Source organism: Meleagris gallopavo, chromosome 4 (assembly GCF_905368555.1).
Source record: "Meleagris gallopavo chromosome 4, MGAL_WU_HG_1.1, whole genome shotgun sequence".
In the NCBI taxonomy this organism is placed as follows: domain Eukaryota; kingdom Metazoa; phylum Chordata; class Aves; order Galliformes; family Phasianidae; genus Meleagris; species Meleagris gallopavo.
This window is the reverse complement of record NC_139407.1, coordinates 63133348-63157635: the sequence shown is the minus strand read 5'-3', so window position 1 is coordinate 63157635 and position 24288 is coordinate 63133348. Positions and strand designations below refer to the sequence as shown.

Sequence of the window (24288 nt, the reverse complement as noted above, 5' to 3'; positions counted from 1 at the left end):
AGACCATCACACTGACCTGCATACCAGTCTGACAAACACTCACTGAGTTTCCAAGTGTGTCTGCAAATGTTTGTTTCACAAGAAGCCAAGAATGACAACAACAAATAAACCAGAAGGATTTCTAGTATCTCACCAACTTGATTAATAGCTGCACTAAATCATGTCATGTTTCTAGTGTTTTATCAAGTACAGTAAGCATCCTAAGTTGGGAACATGCCTTTTTATTATCCATTACATCTGGACCTTTAAAAAGCACTATTGCTTCTAGAAGAGTTTTCTTCCAGAGTTTGTGTCGCCAGGTTCAGATCTTTGTTCAGAGTCCAAAGTCCCTGTCACAAACCCGGTGATAAGAAGTTCCTTGAATGTAAATACAAGACATGCTAAGTAAAAGACTTAATTTGGACCTGATTTTATAATACATTTTAGACTAGGGAGTTAGCCGGGTGTCTGGAGTCCCAGTTCCTTGGAGCAGTTCCTTGGGGTTCCATAGGCGAATACAGTGCTGAAGAGTGGATTAAAAGAAGTCTTTAGATACATCTAAGAGACAAACATGTATGGACGTAAGCTAATAAGCACAAATTTGCGTTCAAACTTTCTTGATAGTTCATATAGAATGTTCAGATGTGAACTTGGGGTTCAGCTCCTACAGCTCTTGTTGCCCTGTAATTGCAGTGCTGTTAGAGATGAACCAAGTGGGACGTTGCTTTACAAAAGGTGAAATGTTAGTTCTGCACTGAGCTCTGTATGTGCCATTCTGGGTGGACAGTGGGTACAGTCAGACATCTGCAACAACCATAGCTCCTCTGAAGACTATAGCCATGGCCTCCTGCTACGTGTATAGAATCATAGAACCTTTTGAGTTGGAAGGAACCCATAAAAGTCACCTAGTCCAACTCCCCTGCAATGAACAGGGAAATCTACAGCTCATGTTGCTCAGAGCCCCATCCAGCCTGACCAGTGCTGAAATGGAAAGAAATCTTATATTCACACATCTGAAAAGTAGGATTCTCAGCACTGCTATTCCAGGAACTTAGAGGTGTACAAAGCATGGGGCTTCGTCAGAATGGCTTTTTGCTAAACAAGGTGTTTAAACTGTTAGGTCATATGACTCTAAATCTTCTCTTTCCAAAATTCTGACTTAATTGCAACTTGGCCCTTTAAAGGAAAGCATGTGGATGCAATTTATATGTAGCAAAAGAGGTTAAATAGCTTCATATTTGAGTTCACCTGCTGCAGGAAGGAAACTCCAGGAGCAGTTACCTCCTTGTTTTTTCCATGAGCCTTTGACATTCTATAGCTCACCATTATTGTAATCTCTGGCTTATGTGTCCTTGGAGTCACCTCCACAACGTTTAATGAAGTTAAATGTCCTGAACAGGAGTGACAGAAGGCATCAAATGAATACTCAGAGATTTTGAGAGCTTCTATATGTTGTGCATCTTGAAGTCATCTTTGTTTATGTTGGTTGCTTTCTGTTTTAATTCAAGATTTACTTTCCATATCCATTACTTCCTCTGAACTTGTTAGAAACAAGCATTCTATCCAGGAGTGCAGTGCAGTGGGTCAGATTGAGACATGGGTTGAGCTTTCCCTTCGTGCTGCTGAACAACCAGTAACTCTGGACATACATTCAGAAAAAAACAACTAGAATGAAGGCGTAGTGCAGAATGAAAAGGACTGACCAGACAAGAGGCTGAGCATATTTTCTACTCAGTTATTGACAGAAAATGTTGGGGGCTAACTCAGTTGTAGTCAATCATTTCTGTTCTGATAGCCATGCTGTCCCCATAGCATAGACATTCAAAATATGTTAGGTTAAGAATTATGAGCTTTGTTGTTCTTAGTTATCTTCATGAGTTATGTAGCAATTGGTAAGATTCTGCAGACGAGAATGCGGTGTTTTGAGCTGATGGAGTCTCTGGACCCAAGTGGTCTGGCACAGGGGACAAGTGCATCGAAACTAGATGATCATTATGGTCCATTTCAACCCAGGCCTTTCTATGATTCTATAATTCTGTGATTCACATCAGAGCTGTCTCAACAGATGTCTTCTAAACTCGTTATTCTAATGGAGGTGCCACATCTAGTGTAGCAGTCAGCAGGTTTCATTGCTGTTATTGTGAAAGTATCTACACGCCCCCATTGTAATCTCAGTGTGTTACATTGCATGGGACTGTTTATGCACTGGTCTTAATTTCTTTTCAAAGTAAGTTTTCAGTGATCCTTGAAATGGTGATGTTCAGGCTGGCTCTGGGGTCCATTTGTGCTGGTCAAGAATGCAGGAGTTCACTGATTGCTCACTAAGTAGTAGGGTCTGGTGATAATAACACTTGACCATGGAATTGATGATTTCATTTCTTCTTCCAGTTGCGACACCAGCAGTGGAGCTTGGTGATGGAGAGTGTTGTGCCATCAGATCGAGGAAACTACACCTGTGTTGTGGAGAACAAATATGGCAATATTAGGCACACGTACCAGCTTGATGTTTTAGGTGAGATTTCATTGTTTTCCCTCGGCAGCTGATCTGTGGTGATGCTGAACAGGCGTATGATAGGATGCAGGAAGCAGGAGCCTGGTTCCTTTCCCAAATACCTGGAGCCAAGAGGAAGCCTCCTTTTGACTAGCAATTCAGTTTCAGATTGTGATGAATAAATTATGTAGCAGGCCTCGAGAGGGGCCAGAAAAGGAATGACGTGAGCAGGGCTGAGATTTCTATTCTGTTCTTTGTGGTTCCTCCTTGTTTGGTTTGAGAAGCACTGGCTGGTGAGGTAGGCAGAATACCTGAGATGACACTCCCAGTCTGCACCCTTTGTGCTGAAAAGCAAGGAGATTCTTCATCTGGAACAACTCCTGCCAGATCACTGTGAGCTGCTATCACTGAACAGCATTTTCTCTTTCCATCATGAGCACTGAAAGATGCAGAGAGGAGTCCTTGCTGGAAGGAGAATGGATGAATTCACATATTCCTCTTCTACATTTTTCAGAACGATCACCCCACCGACCAATCCTGCAAGCAGGACTCCCTGCCAATCAGACCGTGGTGGTTGGGAGCAATGTGGAATTTCACTGCAAGGTCTATAGTGATGCCCAGCCTCATATCCAGTGGCTGAAACACGTGGAAGTCAACGGCAGCAAGTATGGACCTGATGGGACACCCTACGTCACAGTGCTGAAGGTTGGTGCTCGCTTCTTCTATTTACTCTCAGGGCATCCCTTCCTCTGCCTTGGTCTCAGTGTTAGAGAAACCAGCTACATTGTGGGGTTACTTCTCAGAGGAGCCCACTGTCTTGTGGCAGAAGACATTAGCACTGAGTAAAGGTTCTTGCCATCGATGGAAGCCATAAAATTTTATAGATATGTTCATAAATAAGGTGTAGACTAGCAGTGCAGTGAGAACCAGAAGCTCTCGACAGAATATGCTCAATACCACAGTTCCTAGAAGGGTGTTTATTATTTAAATCAGATTTTTGTTTCATTTTATATGCTTGTTTCATGTCTATGAGAAAAAATAATGAGAATAAGCCAAGGATCATGTTGGGATTGTTCTTTTCTTTAAGCCTGTGCAATGGAATACTCTGCTTTTGGAGGGGGAACAGCAAAAATGTCCTAATGTCAATGTTCCAGACTTTTCTGTTTGCCAGAGATAACACAACTACTGTAGTGGCATAGATAAGCAAAGTAGTTGCAAGGGCTGAGGCAACTGTGAGAAATGCAGCATTATAAAAGGGAAGCTGTCAGATTGCATTTGACCTAAAATTGGAAAAATAACCCTTTTTACTGCTTCAATGGAGGTATTTTCAGGGCTTATTAAAATGAAAGGCTCCCAAGTAACACACATTCTTTCCTTTTCCAAGTACACTGCAGTGCACATGTACTAAATAATGCTCAGATCCCAGCACCTGAGAGCCAAGAAAGCCTTGTTCCAGCCATGAACATTTGTGAGCCATGCTGTTATCCATGCTCAGGAAAGCCTATATTTTACTGAGCAAAAACTCACTCAGTAAAACTCCACTTTGCAAATGCTTTCTAGAAAGGGAGTTTCCAGGTTGCAGGCGGAACAAAGCCAGAAAGTCTGGTTTCTCCTGAGCCAGTGCAGATATAAAAGTAGGGAAAAAAGCATTGGACTTATAAGCCCCCCTCCCCCTCTTTTTGTTTCATAATTGAAGGCATCCTGTGCTTGCGTGTATTAGAATAGTGCCAAATCCAGTTTTTCTGCTTCTGGAAACAGATTCTGTCCTTGCAACTTAAAGCTGAGGCTGTCCTCATGGACATCCCCTGTGCACATCCTGCTGCACACACCCTTCTTTCTCTTTGTATGAAGTTTTGTTGTTTTTTTATTTAAAACAAACTTATCAGACAGCATCTACAAAACTGTAACTCAGCCAGATGCATGATAATAAAAGCCAGAGACCCTGGAAATAATTACACAGATTGAAATAACAGATTGGTTGGAAGAAATGGCTGGAGACAGCTCTTCAGGATTGGCAGCAGGCGCTTCTCGCGAGTTGATAAAACTTTTTATTTTCTGTCTGTGTCTCCAAATGTGTTTGAATTATGCATATTTGAATTTCCCCCTGGTTTCACAGCCCAGCAGCACGCTCTGAATAGCTGCCTGTGTCACATGCCATCTTGCATAGTCTCCGAGCTCCGTGTGTGGTCCCCATGGGATGAAGTGGTACCTTTTGGAAGTTCGCAGAGCCGCTGCGAACAGTGCCTTGTGTCACAAGCACAGGCTTCCATTTTGCTGTGGCAAAGAACATATAAATAGTCCATATAAATAGCGTTTTAAAATTACGTTGGAGCGGCACCGGGGTGGCTAGGTAATTAGAATTGCCAAATACCTCCTCTTCTGTGGACGCATTCCTCGAAGGGGAGCACAGGCAGGCGTTTAAAAGCAGAAGTTCTGTTTGGTTTTATTTTTGCTGAATAGGACCAGCACACGTCTATTTACTACTTCTGGTTAATCAGGAATGCTTTGAATTGTGTTAATGCTGGCATCAGCACTGGGGCACGGAGCATTTCCATTTTGGGATGCATCTTTTGTGTGCCAGTCCTGGGCCTCCACAGAACTGTAGCAGGCCCAGCTTTGCAGGGATTCTTTTCTGTTTTTTTTGGGTGTATGTGCTTATTTTTTTCAAAACAAAAGATGATCTTGCTGTCATCTTCAGGCCTGTCCTTTGGCTGCGTGGACTTGTTGACCTTATGTCATGCAGCGCTTTTGCTTTCAGGCAGGATCCTCTTTAATGGCCTTAAACAAAAAGAGGGGAGATTTAGGTTAGATGTTAGAAAGAAATTCTTTACTCAGAGGGCGGTGAGGCCCTGCACAGGCTGCCCAGAGAGCTGTGGGTGCCCCATTCCTTGGCTCAAGGCCAAGTTGAATGGGCCCTGGGCAGCCTGATCTAGTGGGGCAGCCAGCCCAGAGCAGGAGTTTGGAGCTGGATGATCTTTAAGGTCTCCTTCAGCCTTAGCCATTCTATGATTTTGTGATCCTGGCCTTGCTGCAGGGTCCTGGTAGTGGTCCTTCTGACAACAGCTTCTTGAGAAAGGGCCCCCCACTCCCACCAGTATGGTGCCTGCAGAGAGATAAGGCTTTTTTATCAGTCTGCCTTTCCCTCCTGCTTTTGAGAGATTTACAAGAGCTGCTAAGGGGCAGTTTGTATAGGAGGAACATCTCAGTCTCCATCAAAGCAAGGAGAGATGCCTAGCACATGAAATTTCCCCATAAATCTAAATCGAGGACAAAACCTACCCCAGACCAGATGGATAAATTGAATGCTGTACTTTCAACCCATTTTTCAAACAGCTCAACAATACCAAGCCATCACCTGCGCCAGTTTCCTGAAAGCCAGGGCTCATTTGTGATCAAAGGCAAGCCCTTGTTCTTTGCAGAACACTAAACACATTCCAATTTCAGAGGGAGGCTGGCAGCACGGTGCCCAGGCTTTGTCAAAGGCTAAATTGCACGTTCTGCACTGAAACATGCCTGGTTTAATTATAAACAAGGCAGCAACAGCAGGCAGGCACATTTCCCCACTGGTCAGAACAGACAGACCTTGCAGCATGTGAGCCTCAGAGATGAGATCAGGTCAAAACCAGTGGTGTTTGCCATCAGTCATGGGCACAATGGCTCCATATTGATGCCACCTCTGGGTTTGGCTTCCAATAACCTATGAGATCCGTCAGCCCCATTGATTTTAATGGGCTGAGAGCCACGCTGGCAGGATCAGGCCCTGAAAATGGAAATCACTGAGGTGAGGCTTGAGAGCACAAGAACAAAACTGAGAAATGCAATTGGTATATTTTCATTTCCAGGACTGAAGCTGATACTTTTATAGAGTTTCTCCAACCTACTACCGAGGCCACCCAAAATAGTTGCTTATTTTCAAGCAAAATACAAACTGTTTAGGAACAAACTGATGTGCAGTTGTGGCAGCTTGGAAGAAGAGAAGTAAAACTCTGCTTAACAGTCCGAAGCTTGTTTGATTTATGTGCGCCACTTTATTTAGTAAAGAAGAGGCTCCTATAAGCAGTGGAAAAAATTACAGCTAATTTCTGAAAGGCAAAGTCAGCAGCGAGTTTCAGACCGCCACTGCTTATATTTTGTTTCCAAATTCTATTTTGGAATCTGATAATTGAAACAGTATTTGCCAAGCCGAGTTGCAAACACAAATCTCTGCTTAAGCCCTTTCTCTGGTGCTCCTGTCTGCAGAGTTATTAAGGAACTGCTGTAGGGTCTTTACTATCAGATGGAGAGGTGGGAAACTGCTCTGTTTTGGGAAGAAATGGCATGTTCCAGCAGCAGGAACACCAGCAAAGGGCAGAAGGGTGACCTGTGTGTGATTTGGGGACTTTTCTTCTTTGCCCAGGTCCTGGGTAGGTTGTTCATCACAGGGTGATGTGGGGATGTTGCTACAGCCAGGAGGAAAATAGGCTTGAACAGTCAATCCTAGCTAATGTAGGTTCGATTGAGGTATTGTTTGGTTTACTGAAGTTCAGGTTTCTGTCTATTCCTGCAGTCTTGGATCAGTAAAAACGCTGAAGCCGATGCTAACCTAAATCTGTTCAATGTGACAGAACAAGATGAAGGAGAATATCTGTGTAGAGCCAACAATTTCGTAGGCATAGCCGAAAAGCCATTTTGGCTCCACATTCGCAAACCAAAACCAGGTAAACCACAGACTCTGTCCCAAGGCCCTGGCAACTGCAAGAATGAGCTATAACATTTTAAGAAGCTAGTGATTAAAATTACTATTCATTTTGTATTACACCCTGTCAACTGACAATGAATGGCTTTATCTTATTTTCTTGCTATTTTTTTTTACAAGAATGTAACGCCTATACAGCAATTGCCATGGAAAAATTCCCACAATAAAATGACTGTCAAATTTTGCTATCAATCCTTCATGCTTTTATTCCTTTCCCTTCCTTTCAATTGAGTGCTGATAACAGAACTGCATGCTAATTACCTGTGACGTTCAGCACTCTGGAAAACCAAGCTGTTGCAAGGTTTTTGCATCCAAAACTGATACAGTCATTGTGGACTGTCTTCTGTCCCTTGGAGAAGTAATTGGGAAATAAGTCATATATTGACTTGTACAAGCAAACACATTAAACAGAGAGCAGCACAGTGTGCTGAGCTTTCTGGTGTGACTCCAGCTGTTGCATCCCTGGGGTGTTTGACACCTTCTTGTGATTAGTGATACTGCGGTAGCAGAAGCTGGATGATGGGTTTGAAATGCTCATTCTGAAAATCATTCTTAAAAAAAAAAAAAGACGATGCAGTATTCTTCAGTGAACTCAATGTTTGTGTGTTCATCTGATCAGCACTTGAGTCTTTCCTACCATCTCTCCCCTCCTGTCTCATTTTCTTCCATCTTTCCCCCTTACTTTCCCTCTCTCCCACCCTATACTCACCCTACTAACCAAAGTCAGTCATATTGTGGGGGCAATTTTTCATTTGGATGCTTTTGCTTGCATGCTTCTTTAGTGGGACAGAGTAAGAACCTGGTGAAGGGAACTTTTTTGCTTTTGACTGCAGGTTGCAGAGGGGAATGAATGAATATATGTGGAAGATGGGCCAATAGAAAAACAACAACAACAAAAAACACTTTAATCTGCTTTTGAAATTTGCCTGTGGTGTCCTCACACTTGCTGGGAATGTGGCTTATTCTCTTTGTTTTCCTTCTTTCTATATGTGTGTGTTTTTTTTCCCCTTAGACAGCAGGTGTTAACACAACGGATAAGGAGCTAGAGATTCTGTACTTGCGAAATGTTACTTTTGAGGATGCTGGGGAATATACTTGTCTCGCAGGGAATTCTATTGGGTTCTCACATCACTCTGCTTGGCTGACGGTGCTACCAGGTATTTCCTTCTGTGCTGGCCTCTCCTTCCCTCTCCAGGGTGCTCTGACATTTGCTTTAGAGATGCCAGGTTCCTGCAGACATGTTACCCAAGGAGGGACCCATCCGTGATTTGCTGTGCCACTGGCAAATTGGCACAGCAGAAGACCCCTGTTGCATACTCACAGCTGACAGATTTTGCATTTCATAGAATCATAGAGTCATTATGGTTGGAAAAGAACACTAAAATCACTTAGTCCAACCATAAAATCATCTAGTCCAGTCATTTCATCCCAGGGTTTAAATTCTTACTGGAGTAATGATACAGAATGGTGTGTATCTTCTTAGATGGTGATAACCCAGAGGTGCTCACAGCCTCTGCATTAGGAGGCTGTCATTAGATACCAGAATAGACACTTTGGCTTTGTATGCTGCCAGTGTACTCAGAGGGAGAAGAAAACTCCTCATCGGATGGTCCAAGGCATCTAAACCCTGCACATACAGTGGATCATTTTATGGAGAAACCTTTCTGTTCAATCTCATATCTCAACCTAAAATCAGATGCACAGCTGGTTGGTATGAGTACACCTATCCCCTCTTTTAGTGTTATTTCTGCTTCATGGACGAGCAGGCCCAGACATTGATCTTAAACAGGAGGTCCATCAAAGTTATCCATGGTCAGAGCCCAGGAGCTCTGGCTCCCGGTGCACCAAATGCCATAGCTGAAAATGATGAAAGCTGTTGTAGACTTGAAATCTGAGGCCCGAGTGACCTCGATTTTGTGATCCTTTCACGTGCAAAGCTCTCACTGACAATGAAGTCAGCACAGAATATGCAGCAGGAGTGGTCTGCCTTCAAAAGGGGTTCAGGGCTGTGCTTTCACCTGCAGGATCTACCTCTAGCTATGGGGGCAGCCCAGGAAAGCATCAACAGTGTTAATGTGGAAGCTAAGTGGGTGCTGTGCCTTGCAAAGGCTGCAGCAACAGCCCTGAAGTATGTTCTTTACTAAAAAGGCACCCAGATTGGCTCACCCAGTTGTAAACTACACTTGTGTCTAACTCACAAACACACCTATCTTGAGGTGTGTTTAACAATGAGGAACTTTGGCATCTCTAGTCTTCACTTTGTCTGTATGGGTGATTTGGTCTTAAATTCTTCTCCTGGGTCTCATGCCTGACCCTCTGCAGGTAGGATCTGCTGGTCTTTTCTCTGTTCATTTGCCAGCTTTAAAATAGCTAATCTGATCCTGGTTCTGCTTCTGCCATCCACTGGATGAGAAATCACTTAATTTGGTTAGAACACTAATATCTCTGTTACTTAAGAATCTCCTCAACCTGTCTTATTCAACCATTAGATTGCTTTTAAAATGTATGAACTCATGCCTCCTATTTAAGCAAATTAAAATGGGAAGGAAGAAAATCAGCAGAACTTTATAACGAAGTCAGCTATGGAGTAGGACAGCCATCTGTGCAGCAGCAGGCTCCAAAGCACTGCCTTCTATAGTAAAGGAGGAGCAGGATCCAGCTCTCCTGGGGAACCTCTGCTTGTGATCCCCTGCCCTCTCTAAGGGAGGAAATGGAGCAGAGATGCGGTGATCCCAAAGATCTGGAAACCCTTCCCCATAGGAAGAGATTGCCGTCTGGCACACGGGCACACCTGTGCTGGTGCAGCCCCCATGGTCACCCATGGCTGTTTCTCCATGTGCATCTTGGACATCAAAGACCTGATTTGGAGCCTGCTGCTGCAGGTGGAAAAGCTCCCACTGATTGCAAAGCATGGATTTAAATTAAATTAGCAAGCTAATCATGCTGGCATGACTTCACTGTAAAGTTTTCCATTGCTGACTGTTCCTCTGATGCCGACCCACCTTTAAGGGACAGAAATCTGTCGTGGCCCTTCCTCTGTCCTGAAGTGAGCAAAGTGCCTGTCCTGAAGGGAACAGTTGAGAATTGCATCTGAACCTTGCTGGTCCCAAAAATGCATTGGTGGAAGGTGACCAGCCCCTGCTGATGGGTTCATGCCAACACCCTCCTGGCTCAGCCACCCCTCCAAGCCATACCAGAACTGAATTTTCACAAAATAATTACATAGATATCTGCTGTGAGACTTCTTCCTTTTGTGGTGCATTACTCCTGGGTGCCCTTTGAGTCCTTTGGTCCTTCAGAGCAGGCACTGATCTGATGGAGACCATCATGGGAGGTCCACATGCGCTTACCAGAGGGGCCAGATCAGCAAAAGGCAGCAAACCTCCATCCTGCAATCCTTGCACATCCAAGGCAGCCCATAACATGGTTTGGATGTGTGGAGAAAGCAAGATGTGGTTCAGAGGGACAGACACATGAAGGTGCATTCAGTCTAGAGCAGTGGTTTTCAACCTGTGGGCTGAAGGCTCTACAGCATTATGACAAAAGACAGTAAAAGTGTCCCAGGAAAAGGCAAATCAAAATAATATTTTTAGCTGCAGCTGCATGTGGAAAACCACTGGCCTAGGAGGGTCACCTCACTGGAGTTAGTCAGAACGTTTGCGTGGATAAGCAGGTCCTCCCCACATTCTTTGTGCTGTGTGTGTGTGGTTATGGACAGGCAGTGCTGGCCCCACCTGACCGCTGTCTCTTGTCGCCCTGCAGCAGAGGAGCTGATGGAAATGGATGATTCAGGCTCAGTGTATGCTGGCATTCTCAGCTATGGCACTGGCTTAGTCCTCTTCATCCTGGTGCTGGTCATTGTGATTATCTGCAGGATGAAAATGCCAAACAAAAAAGCCATGAACACCACCACTGTACAGAAAGTCTCCAAATTTCCACTCAAGAGACAGGTAACAGAAAGTAGATACAAGATTCCTATTCCCCCCTATATTCATTCCTTTTTTTTTTCTCTTTTTTTTCCCCTTGCCATTTTCTTTATAGGTGAGAAACTCTACCAGAAGGGCATTGTCCAAGAGCAACATAAGTTGGCTGCAGTGTAGGAGTTTATTGCCCTTTTATTCATTTGTTTCCATTTCAGTGGAGCAGTACCTGGTGGCATCTGCTTCAGGTTCATGAGCAGCTCCCAATGCTCACAGTGCACTTGTGGATGTCACAGAAAGCTGATCTTGCGGGGGAATGGTTTGATGCTGATAGAGGGGTAATTTGGGGAGCAAGAGGCTGTTTTCACTGAGGTCATTAGCAAACTGGAAACCATTTCTCATAGAGGTTCCTCTTCCTCCATGTATCTAGAGATGCTCTGCCACATGTAATTGCAAAGGGGCTGGAGCAAGAGGCACTGTGTAAAACCACGTAGGGAAGTATGCAGATGTCCCAGCTTTGACTTCAGGCATGTGGTGGCCACTTACCATGCCAGAAGAGAAGTCACCCCATAGCCAGTTGTGCACACCCAGACGTGTTTGGAAGCAGAAGAGCAAATTAATTCATTATTATGCAGCTGCTAAGAGTCTTCCTGGCAGGAGAGCCCTGGCTGACCTGTCTCTGCTTTCCACCAGTGAAGAACCTGACCATGTTTGCCTAGATCAGCAAAATTTTGCAAGGGTAGGGGGCAGTGCCCATGTAGAAATTACCAGAAAGGTGTCAGTATACAGAGCTACTTCAAAACCCTCCATCTTGAGCACATTCTCACCTGCTTGGGATACAGTTGGCAATAACACTTAATTTGCTCTACCCAAGCAGGTGTCGTTGGAGTCCAACTCTTCCATGAATTCCAACACACCCCTGGTCCGGATCACTCGTCTCTCCTCCAGCGATGGGCCGATGCTGGCCAACGTCTCTGAGCTGGAACTTCCTCCAGATCCCAAGTGGGAATTGGCACGCACTCGGTCAGTCAAACCCACCAGCAGGGTCTCCATGCTTCCTGGGAGTGTCACCTCCCCAGCACCTGCTAACACCTACTTATTCTTCCCTCCAGCCTGACCCTGGGGAAGCCGCTTGGTGAGGGCTGTTTTGGCCAAGTGGTGATGGCAGAAGCAATTGGGATTGATAAAGACAAGCCAAACAAGGCCATCACGGTGGCTGTCAAGATGCTAAAAGGTATGGGGAATCTGTGGAGGGTGGAGCATCATATTGTGCTGGGGTTTCCTCTCTTCCCCTGTCTTTAAAGTCCTTTGTACAAACAGATCCAGTAGAAGAAAGCAAGAAGAGCCACTCTTCTGCTTCACTCATGTAGCCTCGGGGTGAGGGCTGTCTTCTTGGAGAGGATGTAAAGGCGTAAATCCCATCAGGAGAAGGGAATGGGAATTAACTCAGTTCTTTGCCAAGGGGTAATATGATCACAGAGAAGGAGGGAAAGCACCTGCACTTCTAGCCATTTCCAGGAACCGGTCTGCTCTTTACTCCCCCCATAACCAAAACTGGCTATTATAGCAGCAGCTTATGCAATACGCTCAGCTGGAGTTTACAGAAATTCACTGCCAAACTCCTTCTGCCCTCTCATTGAATAACCTCAATCCGAAAGTGATGAAAGCTGGAAGGGAGCCCAAAATGGAGAATGCACAGGACACCTCCATAGGAGTCTTTGTTCCTCATGCCTAGACAAAATGACCAGGAGTTCCAGGAGTTCAGCAGGAACTGGCAGGGCAGACACTCTGGCAATGTGCAGCCCAGGTCTGAGGTTAACAGGGTGACATTTTTTACACAAAAACATTTCTTATCAGAAAAAGATTCTTTAGATTTCTTTCGGTCCATTCTAAGTTGTTTCTGGAGGCAGGAACATTTCCATCTCTTCGCATCAAAGCATCCATTTGAGGAGATTTTCCCCATTTTTCTTCTTCTGTAGAAAATGTACAGTTTTCCATGTAGAAAAATACATTCTTTGCACTGTTCCCCATCCCAGCTTTGACCTTCCTACAACCTTAACTCTAAGCCCCTGGACGTAAGGGAGGGAAACAGTCGTAGAATCATAGAATGGCTTAGGTTGAAAGGGACCTTTGAAGATCTTCTCATTCCAACCCCTTGCTGTACAGGGGATACAATGCAAGAAAATGATGCCAAATACCCAAACTGGCTTTTTTTCTTCAATATTCGTCAGGATGAAACAGAAGATGAACAGTATTATTGATTTACATATAAGCATTTTTCTCATATCTCATTTCTCTTTATTCCATTTTTCTTTTTGAATTATTTTTTTTTTTGTGATAGTAGTTTTTGTTCTTAATTTGAGACTTCTTCCCAAAATAGAATAAAAACAAAGAGTGACACGTTTTGCATATTCATTCCCCATCAGTCTCTGCATGGCTACGCCACAATTGTATTAAATGCTTAACAAAACATTCATTTTGTTCCTCTCTTTCTTTCTGCAGATGATGCCACAGACAAGGATCTTTCAGACCTGGTCTCTGAGATGGAAATGATGAAAATGATTGGGAAACACAAAAACATCATTAACCTCCTCGGTGCCTGTACACAGGACGGTATGTGCTGGCAGGGCTCAGGGAGCTGTTTTCCTGCATCCACAGCATTGGTCTTAGTCTTCCACATGGCTTTCTGGAGCTTGCCCTGGATAGGACCAAACCACCGTATTTGATCGGTGCTGAAAAACTTTTCCTCCTTCCTTTGGCTTGCTCACAAATCAACTGTGTGAAACTTGTCTGGGCCCTGCTGATGGCCAGATAGCTCCTGCCTGTTTCTGATGTGGTTTGGCTTGAGTTGCACCTTTCCCCGAGGTCCACCTCTGTGTCTTTCTCCTTTTCTCATAAGTTTACAATTACGTCCTAGAGTTTTGGATTATTTAATTGCTGACTGACTGTCCAAATTTACCCAAAAGATGAGATTTAGGGTTCAGCCTAGCCCTATGTCTCTTCTAGCTGCTGATGGTACTCTTGCTTGCAGGACCACTCTACGTGTTGGTTGAATACGCATCGAAGGGGAACTTGCGGGAATACCTCAGGGCACGTCGCCCACCTGGCATGGACTATTCCTTCGACACCTGCAAGCTGCCCGAGGAGCAGTTGACATTTAAAGACTTGGTTTCCTGTGCCTACCAGGTGGCCCGGGGCATGGAGTACTTGGCATCACAGAAAGTGAGTTGAGAAACCTCAGTTGATAAAAATATTGGTCGGAGAATCACAGAATGGTTTGGGTTGGAAGGCACCTGAAAGCCCACCCAGTTCCAACTTCCTGCTGTGGGCTTATTGCCCCCCACTAGATCAGGCTGTGCAGGACACATTGACCTGACCTTGAGCACTCTAGGAATGGGGCACCTATGGATCTCTGGGCAGCCTGTGCCAGGGCCTCATCACCCTCTGAATAAAGAATTTCTTCTTAACATCTAACCTCAATCTCCCTTCTTTTAGTTTAAAACCATTCCCCCTTGCACTACATACCCACGTAAAAAGTCAGTCCTGCTTGCAAGTTCCCTTTAAATACTGAAAGACTGCAGTTGAAATCTCCTCAGCCCAGACCTTGGTGCCTGCCCTCAGCAATTCAGCATCTGCCACTTGTAGAATTAATTTATTTTTAGATCGGGACTCAGCCAGCAGTGGTTAGGGTGAACATCATGCAGAGTTGTGAGCTTTCACCTTGGGAAGCATTACTTTAGTGTCAGGAGTTCCATGTGCCCCTGACTTCCCCCCGCAACTCCCTTGTGAGATTGCTAAAAATAAAGGACACCCAAGAGGAAGCCAACATTCTGGGCTCCATTAGAAGAGGGGTGGCCAGCAGGGACAGGGAGGTGATTGTCCCCCTCTGCTCTGCTCTTGTGAGGCCCTATCTGGAATGCTGCGTCCAAGCGTGGAGCCCCCAGTACACAAAACACAGGGAGCTGTTGGAGAGGGTCCAGAGGAAAGCCATGAAGATGATCAGGGGACTGGAGCACCTCCCATATGAAGACAGGCTGAGGAAGCTTGGCTTGTTCAGCCTGAAGAAAAGAAGGCTGTGAGGTGACCTCATTGCAGCATTCAGTACCTAAAGGAAGCCTACAAACAGGAGGGGAATCAACTCTTTGAACTCTTTGAAAGGGTTGATAACTGCAGGACAAGGGGAAATGGCTTTAAGTTGAGGGAGGGGAGATTTAGGTTGAATGTCAGGGGGAAATTGTTTACAGAGAGAGTGGTGAGGTACTGGAACAGGCTACCCAGAGAGGTTGTGGATGCCCTGTCCCTGGAGGTGTTTGAGACCAGATTGGATGGGGTCCTGGGCAGCCTGGTCTGGTATTAAATGGGGAGGTTGGTGGCCCTGCATGTGGCAGGGGGGTTGGAGATTCATGATCCTGGAGGTCCCTTCCAACCCTGGCCATTCTGTGATTCTGTGGACATCCCTCTTGCTGCATACGTGTTTGTGGTTGCAGCCAGCATGTGTAGGCTCATTGCAAGCAGAGATGGGAGTAGATTTGGCACATCCATGCCCAGGATGCTCCCTGGGGAGTGCTTTGTTGGCATATGACTGCAGTTCATAGTCGTGGTTCACAGTGGCTTAAAGCCCTTTCTGCACAATGCTGGCTACTTTAACTTCTTTCTCAGCTAATAACTATGATGTATTTTGGGTAAATTGGGGATATTTTAATTAATTTGAGGATTTTTACTCCAAATATCAACCAGTGCTCCTCTTTGTGGAGCAAATGCATTAGAGACAAATTAGTATACCAGTAGGTGCCTATAAGAAGAGGAAGGTTTGATTTCTTACCCGTGCATCCCTTTTGGAGAGAAACGCTGCATGGCCGTGTCAGTGCTGAGGCTTCTGATGAGGTGTTGCTAAGAGGTGGCTCCCACTGAGCATGCATGATGAGGCGGTGACACAGAGAGCCAGGAATTAAGCAGTACTCACAGCTTTATGAGCTTGAGAGTCAATGAAACGGCAGCTCATAAACCACACGTTGCTGTTAGATCCAGGCTCAAGCAGCTAACAAGCCCTTATTTATTGACTTGCTCACCTTTCACAGTGCATTCATCGTGACTTGGCAGCCAGGAATGTGTTAGTCACTGAGGACAATGTGATGAAAATAGCTGATTTTGGCCTTGCTAGAGACGTTCACAACATCGACTATTACAAGAAAACCACCAATGTAAGTACTGAACTGCCGTGCACATGCAGCTTTCTTTCTCACAAGGAGCTGCTGTCCCTGCAGGAAGTGGCCCTCACTCCACATCTCCCTTTCCAGAGAGGCTAAAGGAGCTTAGGGGAAAGAAATCTGCTGTAGCTCACCTGGTGAAGAACCATAGGCAGGCTGGTCCCAGTCATTCTCCCACCATTCATTTTCTTTCTGACAAATGTTGCAAGTACTAGCAGCTGGTTGAGAGATTGATACCTCTGTCAGATAGACTCTAGGTTAAGAGAAGTCAAGATTTTTACCAAAGAGAGCCTTTTCTAGCCTACTGCTCAGCTGTCCATAAAGGTTCCAAGGAGCCAACCTCTGGCTCCTCCAGAACCCTTTTGAGACAAGTATCCCTTCTTTGTGTGTTTCTGGAGCTACCTGGCTTTCACGTATTTCTCTCTGCTTTTTACAGCAGCTTCATGGTTCCACTACCAAGGGTGAGGAGATGGTCCCAAAGCAGTTTAGATTTTCTGTAGAGTTTAGGATCGAAGAGCAGGAGAGAAGACCAGTGTCATGGTTCACAGCCCTACAGCAGCTGTTGAGTTCAGAGCAGCCCATGATACATCCCTCCCCATCACTGCCACAGTGCAGAGCATGAAGCATGTCCCAGCACTCCACAGCCTTATAACTGCAAGGAGTCTAAACGCTCAGGCAGTTCTGCGAAGCCCACCAGCCCATACTAATCCCTTGCAATATCATAACATGATTTTTAGAAAATATTGGGAATTTTTATTCCAGCTAAGATGGATTTCCCCTGTTTGAACTGCAGTGTGTAGCTGAAAGTGTGCACCCATTTGTGCACTCTGCTTATGTCCCATCTCTAGCTGCCTGTCCTAATGAAATGAAAGGTAAGAAAGAACAAAACCCTCCCGTAGCCAAATTACACTTCAGCCTAGCAGCAGTCCTTTCTTGGACTACAGGGGCTGGTAAAACTAGTATTTGTTGTCTCTTTTCTCGAATGGGACAGGCATATTTATAACCCTGATGCAGAATGATCCCCTGGAAACCTGGGATCAGGGCTCTTTTTCACTCCAGTGGGATCCAGATTTGATTCTTGGAGGATCTGGCCCTGGTGAGCACTTTCCAAAGTTCCCCCTGTAGTTCAGCCTAAGCAGGATTTGGGCTGTGCATCACACTGTTTCTTCCAATCAAAGAGATGAAAAGTGTTGTGCCATGCTCTGCTTCAGTGCTAGGTGCATATGTGAGCAATTGGTGCAGTTCTCATGCTAAGATTTAGATGCTCTGATATGTTAAACCTGCCTTGGCAGGGAAGTACAGTTCTCTGCAGAGAGCATTTACCACAAAGATTGTCAGCAAAGATCCAGGGATCAAATGCTGTAATCTGTTTATATGTGGCCACTACTGCTTTGCGCAGTGACCGGGAAGACAGATGTGATTGTTAATGAAAATGTTTCAAACTGGATTAGAAAAGAAGATTCAGATGGTGCCGTTGTGGCTGGGGGAATATGCTGATGGGATGTTCCCATTGTCTTCCTAATCACAGGGTCGGCTGCCTGTGAAATGGATGGCTCCAGAAGCATTGTTTGACCGGGTCTATACTCACCAGAGCGATGTGTAAGCATTATTCCACATTTGAAAATAATAATAAAATGACAGCAAAATAAGCACTCATACTATCCCAAAGACAAACATACTGCTAAACTCAAGCTCTGTCCAGGGCATCAGGGGATGAAAATGCAAATGAATCAATTCCAGGCTGCAGCTTTGCACACGTGGTTCTGTTTTACTGTTATCTGGTTGCTTTTAACTGAGAATCTCTAGTAAGCTGTTGGAAAGTTACTGGAAGGCAGGCAGGTATTTCTTGTGTGGTTTATAGATGAGGAGATTCATTCTGCAGGCTGCTCTCTTAAAGACTGCTCTTTCGTTTTCCTGACTCGATGGGAAAGCAGAACAGTCTGGGAAGCAGTTTCAGCAGTTTTCATCGCATCTGAACTTCACACGGACCAAAGTAGCTCAATATGCATACACTTTATTTCAATATTTGGTTAATAATGGTTTTTTTACAGTAATTTAGCAGACAGGCTGCCTGTTCCCCAAGGCTTGCCGCTTGCAATTGGACAAATGAATCATTTCTATTTCTGTAAATTTCACATACTTTGGCTTTATTGATCTTAAATCATAGTTTCCATGCTTAGGTAATGCTGCATTGGGCATGACAGATAAATCAAAGCTAGAAAATGGGAGAGAGAGCATGCCTGAAACAGAGACAGATAATCCCTGTTTTTAAAAAGAAAATGAAGAAGGCAGAAGATATTTTTGAAGAGAGGACTTTTAACCAGAGCACAGCTGCAGGAGTGGAGTGTGTAACATTAGTGCTCTGCTGATTTTTGTTGGGGTATTTTTCTCTCAGCTTGACCAGTGAAATGAGTGTTGTAACAAGCAAGTTTTGGTATCAGCTTGCACAATTAGTGGCCTGTGGTTCCAAGCCTGCGATTCAGTGAAGCTGTGCATGAATAATTTGATTTGTTCCATTCAGTGGAGCTGGTGGAAGACCTAACAAAGAGCTGGGGGTAATAGATGGGCTGTCACCTATCTGATTAAATGCTCATTTCAATTTCAGACTTGGTGCCTGGGATTTCTTTGCTATTGAGTTGGATCAGCAGAGATCTCCAAGTAACTAGTAAAAATGGCCTAGGCAATTAGTCATGCTATTGATGACTTTGTTAGCTATGCATGGCTGCACAGAAATAAAGCAGAGCAGGGGGAAAGGGATATTGGGAGGATGGGGGGGTGAATGTGGAGGGAAAAAAAAAAACACCTCATTGAATATTAAAGATCTTTCTTTGGTTTCCAGCTGGTCTTTTGGAGTGCTACTATGGGAGATCTTCACTTTGGGAGGATCTCCATACCCGGGAATTCCTGTTGAAGAACTTTTCAAACTCTTGAAAGAGGGCCATCGGATGGATAAACCCGCCAACTGCACCCACGACCTGTGAGTGGAGGGGGTGACCCTTTCTCCTCTTCCAATTCCCCCTTCCCTCTGTGGCCACAGACTGCCAGGGCCATGGCCAGGCCCTGCTTTGGGTAGTTGGGGTGTCATGTTTCTTCCTCATTCGTTGAGTGGCAATTTGGTGTGCAGATCTGGCATCTCATTCTTAGGAGAGGCCCTCATCCTGCTTTCAAATCACATGCATAGATGAGGTGAGGGCTCCACAGATCCCTCCTCCCGTCCCTAAAATGAGGGTGCAGACTCACACCCTCATTGCTCCACGCCTCAGGGACGGGCTGTCTTTGGAGTTACAGCCACAGCCCATTTTGTATCCCAGAAAATGACATAATGACTCAGTTCCTTCCTCGTTACTTCAGCTCCAGTGATTCCTCAAGCCAGTCTGAGTGGAGGAGGCTGTGCCTACCCATGCTTGGAGGGGAATTGCAGCCATCCTCTCAGCGCTGGGCTGCCTCCCTGCTGCTCCTGACATGGCAGTTGGGGGGCTGGGCTATGTGGTTTCCCGCACCCATAGCTTTTTTCTCAGGCAGACAGAATTCTAGGGTTGAGCCTCACAGTGAGTGATGAGCACTGCTATGGGTGACAGCCCACCTTCCCTGTCATCTTCTTCTTGGAGAAGCTAGAGAGTTGGGCAGAGAAGAACCTGATAAGGTTCAGCAAGAGCAAGTGTAGAGTCTTGCACCTGGGGAGGACCAATTGCATGCATCAGTTCAGGTTAGGGGATGACCTACTGGAGAGGAGCCACATGGAGAAGGACCTGGGTGCCCTGGTGGACAGCAGGTTGGCCATAAGCCAGCAGTCTGCCCTTGTGGCCAAGACAGCCAATGGTAGTCTAGGGTACATTAAAAAGAGCATGACCAGCAGGTCAAGTGAGATGATCCTTCCCCTCTACTCTGCACTGGTATGACCACATCTGGAGTGCTTTGTCCAGTTCTGGCCTCCCCAGTTCAAAAAAGATAAGAGGTAATCTAAAAATAGTCCAGTAAAGGGCCTCAAAGACGATTCAGGGCCTGAAGCATCTCTCTTACGAGGAAAGGCTGTTCAAGCCTGGAGAAGAGAAGGCTGAGAGGGATCTCATAACTGTTTATAAGTATCTAAAATTCAGGAGTCATATGAAGGGGACCAGTCTCTTTTTGGTGGTGCCCAGCAACAGGACAGGGGGCAATAGACACAAGCTGGAACGCAGGAAGTTCCATATGAAACATGAGCAAGAACTTTACTGTGGGGATGACAGAACCCTGGATAGGTCATGGAATCTCCTTCTCTGAAGCTTTTCAATAACCACCCAGGTGCTTTCCTGCTCAACCTACTGTAGGGAACCTACTTTAGCAGGGGGTTGAACTTGATGATCTCTGGAGGTCCCTTCCAACCCCTGTGATTCTATGCCTGGTAGGTACATGATCATGCGGGAGTGCTGGCATGCCATCCCCTCGCAGCGACCCACCTTCAAGCAGCTGGTGGAAGACCTGGAAAGAGTCCTCACCATGACATCCACTGATGTGAGTGTAATGTTGGTGTAGGAATACAGGGAGGGGTGGCTTGTCTCCAAGCGCACTAACGGGTCTGTCCCCCTTCAGGAGTACCTGGACCTCTCGGTGCCCTTTGAGCAATACTCGCCCGCTGGCCAGGATACCCACAGCACCTGCTCCTCAGGGGACGACTCGGTTTTTGCACATGACCTGCTGCCTGATGAGCCCTGCCTGCCCAAGCATGCACCCTGTAACGGTGTCATCCGCACATGACAGCCCCCCTGGACAGAAGGATGGACAGACAGGCAGTGTGCCCACCCTGGCGCAAGCGCAGAGTGCCGAAGACAAACCCATAGTGAAGGATGTTTCCATTAAACTGCTCGGTGATGCCAGAGGATTTTTGTTGTTGAACTGTTCAGGGTTAAAAAAAAAAAAAAAAAAAAAAAGAAATTAAAACAAATCTTTTTTTTTCCCCCGTTTGCTGTACGAAAAGTCAAGAAGCACTGTTTGGCCTGAAGGAACTCATCTCTTGCCAAGATGATCTATCATGTATGATTTTTTTTTTAATTTTTTTTCTTTATTCCTAAGCAGAATGTTAAACCTGAGGGCACTGCCCTCCCGCCTGCGCTTGCTGAGTAGCCAATCTGTGCCTACAATACGAAGAAGAGGAAAAAAATCTTCCTTTTTTTTAAAAAAAAAAAAGAAAAGCTAATGAAAAAAAAATGTAAAGAATGTAGAAATTCTTTGCTTATGCAATCTGTACATGAACCTTTTTGGTGGAGCTGAAAAGCCACGTTGCCTGCAGGGATTCATATATTTATAGAAATATCTATATTTTTGTTGTCGTCGTTTTTATAGCTTCGTGACCTTATTTCCCAGCTACATAGAAGGAATCTTTTTCAGAAGAAGAAAAATAAATAATACGCAAATCAAGATGGAGGAAGAATTAAAAATTAAAAAAAAAAAGACAGTCAAGTCATCCTATAGGAGGAGAGCACTGCCTGGCCACTGGCCATGTCCCGTAGGGATTGCACACCCATGTGGCATCTTGAGCTGTGTCCCAACCTACAGGAAGAACCGATCTGGGGAAAATCTTGCTTTTTGGAGACGGGGGTTTGCATACTTTTGCTTTCAAAGGGCAAGTTGTAGGGGAGAAACTCCTCCAGCCCTTGGCACCAGCGGTTTTGCTCCATCTACATGCAGTGACTTGGAGAAAGAAGTTACGGGTACCTGTAGGCAAGAGCCTTTAACTTATATCAAAAAGGTTTATTCCAGAGAATCTGTGTATATATCTATAAATATATCCTGTATATATATAAATAAATATATAGGGGAAAAAAAAAAAAAGAATGTATAATACTAATTCAAGATAAAGCAGTACTGAGAAAGAGTCTCAAAATATGAGCATTGCAATCTAGGATATACTGATCTGGGTGAAAGAGAAGAGTTGTGTTTGTTTTATATCTTCACAGTTTTGTTTTAAAAATTGTATGTTAACGTGTATATTTGTAAAGTTATTTATAGACATTAACATATCTGTTCTTTGGTTTAAATAGCGTAGCGTTACTGTAAACTTTAAATTTCACCGAGTTTAAGGGTGTTTTTTTTTTTAACTTATTAAAAATGGAGAAAAAGTATATCAATCAAGTTTTTCTTTTGTGTTTATGGGAAATATTGAAAGAATGTATAGATGTACAGTCCTTTAACAAATTACATTTAATGTTTTATATATATATATATATGTATTCATTAAAAAAATATTAGTTTATCCTGGATTGCAGTGAGCAAAGGTAAGTTTATTTTTCAATAGATCACCAGTGGTTAAAACCAAACAAATAGCAGAGAGATGGTTTTTATGTATTTCAGAAAAAAGAGGGCCAAGATTTCTTCCATCACTTTAACCACTGTTCATTACGGGGGTGTGGGTGTTTATTTTTCTATTTTCGAATGAAGGTATTCTTTGTGGTCGAGTCAATAAGTAGCACACAGCAAAGCAACGTGTTGACTTTGGATGACATGCATTAATTTTTTTTCCCCCTGTGCCAGTAACATTGTATTTTGGATTTAAGAAATATCATACGGGCAGAATAGCAAGAGGAGTGACACTGTTTGCAGGGGAGATGCAACGACTGCATATTTCTTTTGCATTTAACACATTGAAAAATGCCAGTAATGCCTAGTTTTCTGTTTTTGAAATGCTGTGCTTTTTTTGTTCCTGAATGTCAGACAGCAGTGAAAAAAGAACCTTCACGTGGCTCAAGCTGACAAGGGGGGAGGTTTGGGGTGAATTTTTGTTGTTGTTGTTTGTTCCTTTTTTTTTTTTTCTTTTTTCTTTTTTTTTTTTTTTTGTCCAGAAGACTTCATCTGCTATCACAGAGAGGCAAGGAGAATTGCATCCTGAATTCCTCCTTTACATTTTTCTCTGGGGCATATTACATATCAAAGTTTCAGAATAGCAGGATAGCAGCATCTCATTTTTAATTTTTTTTTTTTTTTTTTTTCCTTCTTAGAGCCACAAAATCCTTATCCTAAAATAAATAATTTATAGTTTGAGGTTATTTCAATGGAAGTTTGAGAAGGTAGATTTCTATAGAATTTTGTTCTGTTGGGATAAAAAAAAAAAGAATTTTTTGGTATTTTCTTACAAATGTCTGCTAATTGTGTACATTCCAAGTACTCGAAGCATTGTGTTTCGTGTACTGAAAAAAGAAAATGTACAAAACTGTGCATGATTTCAAATGTTACTAGATATTATAAATATATATATAATTTATTGAGTTTTTACAAGATGTATCTGTTGTAGACTTGTTGACTTAACATTTCTTATTCAATGCTTATATAGTTTTATAGCCTGGACTATTATCTTTAAAAGCTTAAAAAAATTAAAATTCCAATTTTGTTACATTTTATACTGTTGATGTTACAATCCACAGGTTTGCATAGCGTGATTTTTCAACGAGCAACTCTGTTCAGTTTATTTTAATAATGTACTTCTGTGCCTGACAGCTGCAGCTGTCAAAGGTGTGAGACAAACACTAAATAAAACTGTTCTGCTTTTGTTAACATGGCAAACTTAATTTTACAAGAAAAATAAAAACAAAAATAAACAAGTTGTTAAATTCTGGGGTTTATTCCCAGTTGTGAGGGTCCTTTGGAGAAAAAAAAAAAAAAAAAAAAAGAAAGAAAAAGTAGAAAAAGTAGAAAAAGTAGTCCTAGCACAAGGGCAGGGTTTGCTAATGAAACTTGGGTTTATTCAGAACAGGAGCTCTCCCACTATGAGAGCGGTTTCTGGGAAAGAGTGTGTGAGCGCACAGAGCAAGTATCCAATGCACTGTGGGATGGGCACACGGGGTCCCATCCTGCCCAGCACCCAAGGGGCAGATGCGTTTGGTTCCTTCGTATTTGTGAACGTGGAAGGGAACTCTAATCTGTGCCTTGCTGGCAGCAGATGGAGTGCAGGGGGTTGCTGCAGCTCAGGAAGCATTGGCCGTATAA

General features: G+C 44.1%; 1 protein-coding gene across 7 annotated transcripts in view; it reads left to right on the top strand.

Annotated features, from left to right (window-relative positions):
- FGFR3 (fibroblast growth factor receptor 3) overlaps positions 1-23912 on the top strand; it is a 52380-nt gene extending 28468 nt beyond the window's left edge. For 2 of the 7 annotated variants that reach the window (XM_085223624.1, XM_085223625.1), the window contains exons 6-18: positions 2368-2491; positions 2985-3175; positions 7017-7167; positions 10968-11162; positions 12004-12148; positions 12238-12359; positions 13628-13738; positions 14157-14347; positions 16204-16326; positions 17861-17931; positions 19172-19309; positions 20718-20823; positions 20902-23912. In XM_085223624.1, the coding sequence (XP_085079750.1) occupies positions 2368-2491; positions 2985-3175; positions 7017-7167; positions 10968-11162; positions 12004-12148; positions 12238-12359; positions 13628-13738; positions 14157-14347; positions 16204-16326; positions 17861-17931; positions 19172-19309; positions 20718-20823; positions 20902-21066 (1833 nt within the window). In that variant the 3' untranslated portion in view covers positions 21067-23912. Of the gene's footprint in view, positions 1-2367; positions 2492-2984; positions 3176-7016; positions 7168-8217; positions 8363-10967; positions 11163-11999; positions 12149-12237; positions 12360-13627; positions 13739-14156; positions 14348-16203; positions 16327-17860; positions 17932-19171; positions 19310-20717; positions 20824-20901 lie in introns of all 7 variants that reach the window. The other 5 variants (XM_085223630.1, XM_085223629.1, XM_085223628.1 and 2 more) reach the window with 5 other exon arrangements.
- Positions 23913-24288: the final 376 nt, after the last annotated feature.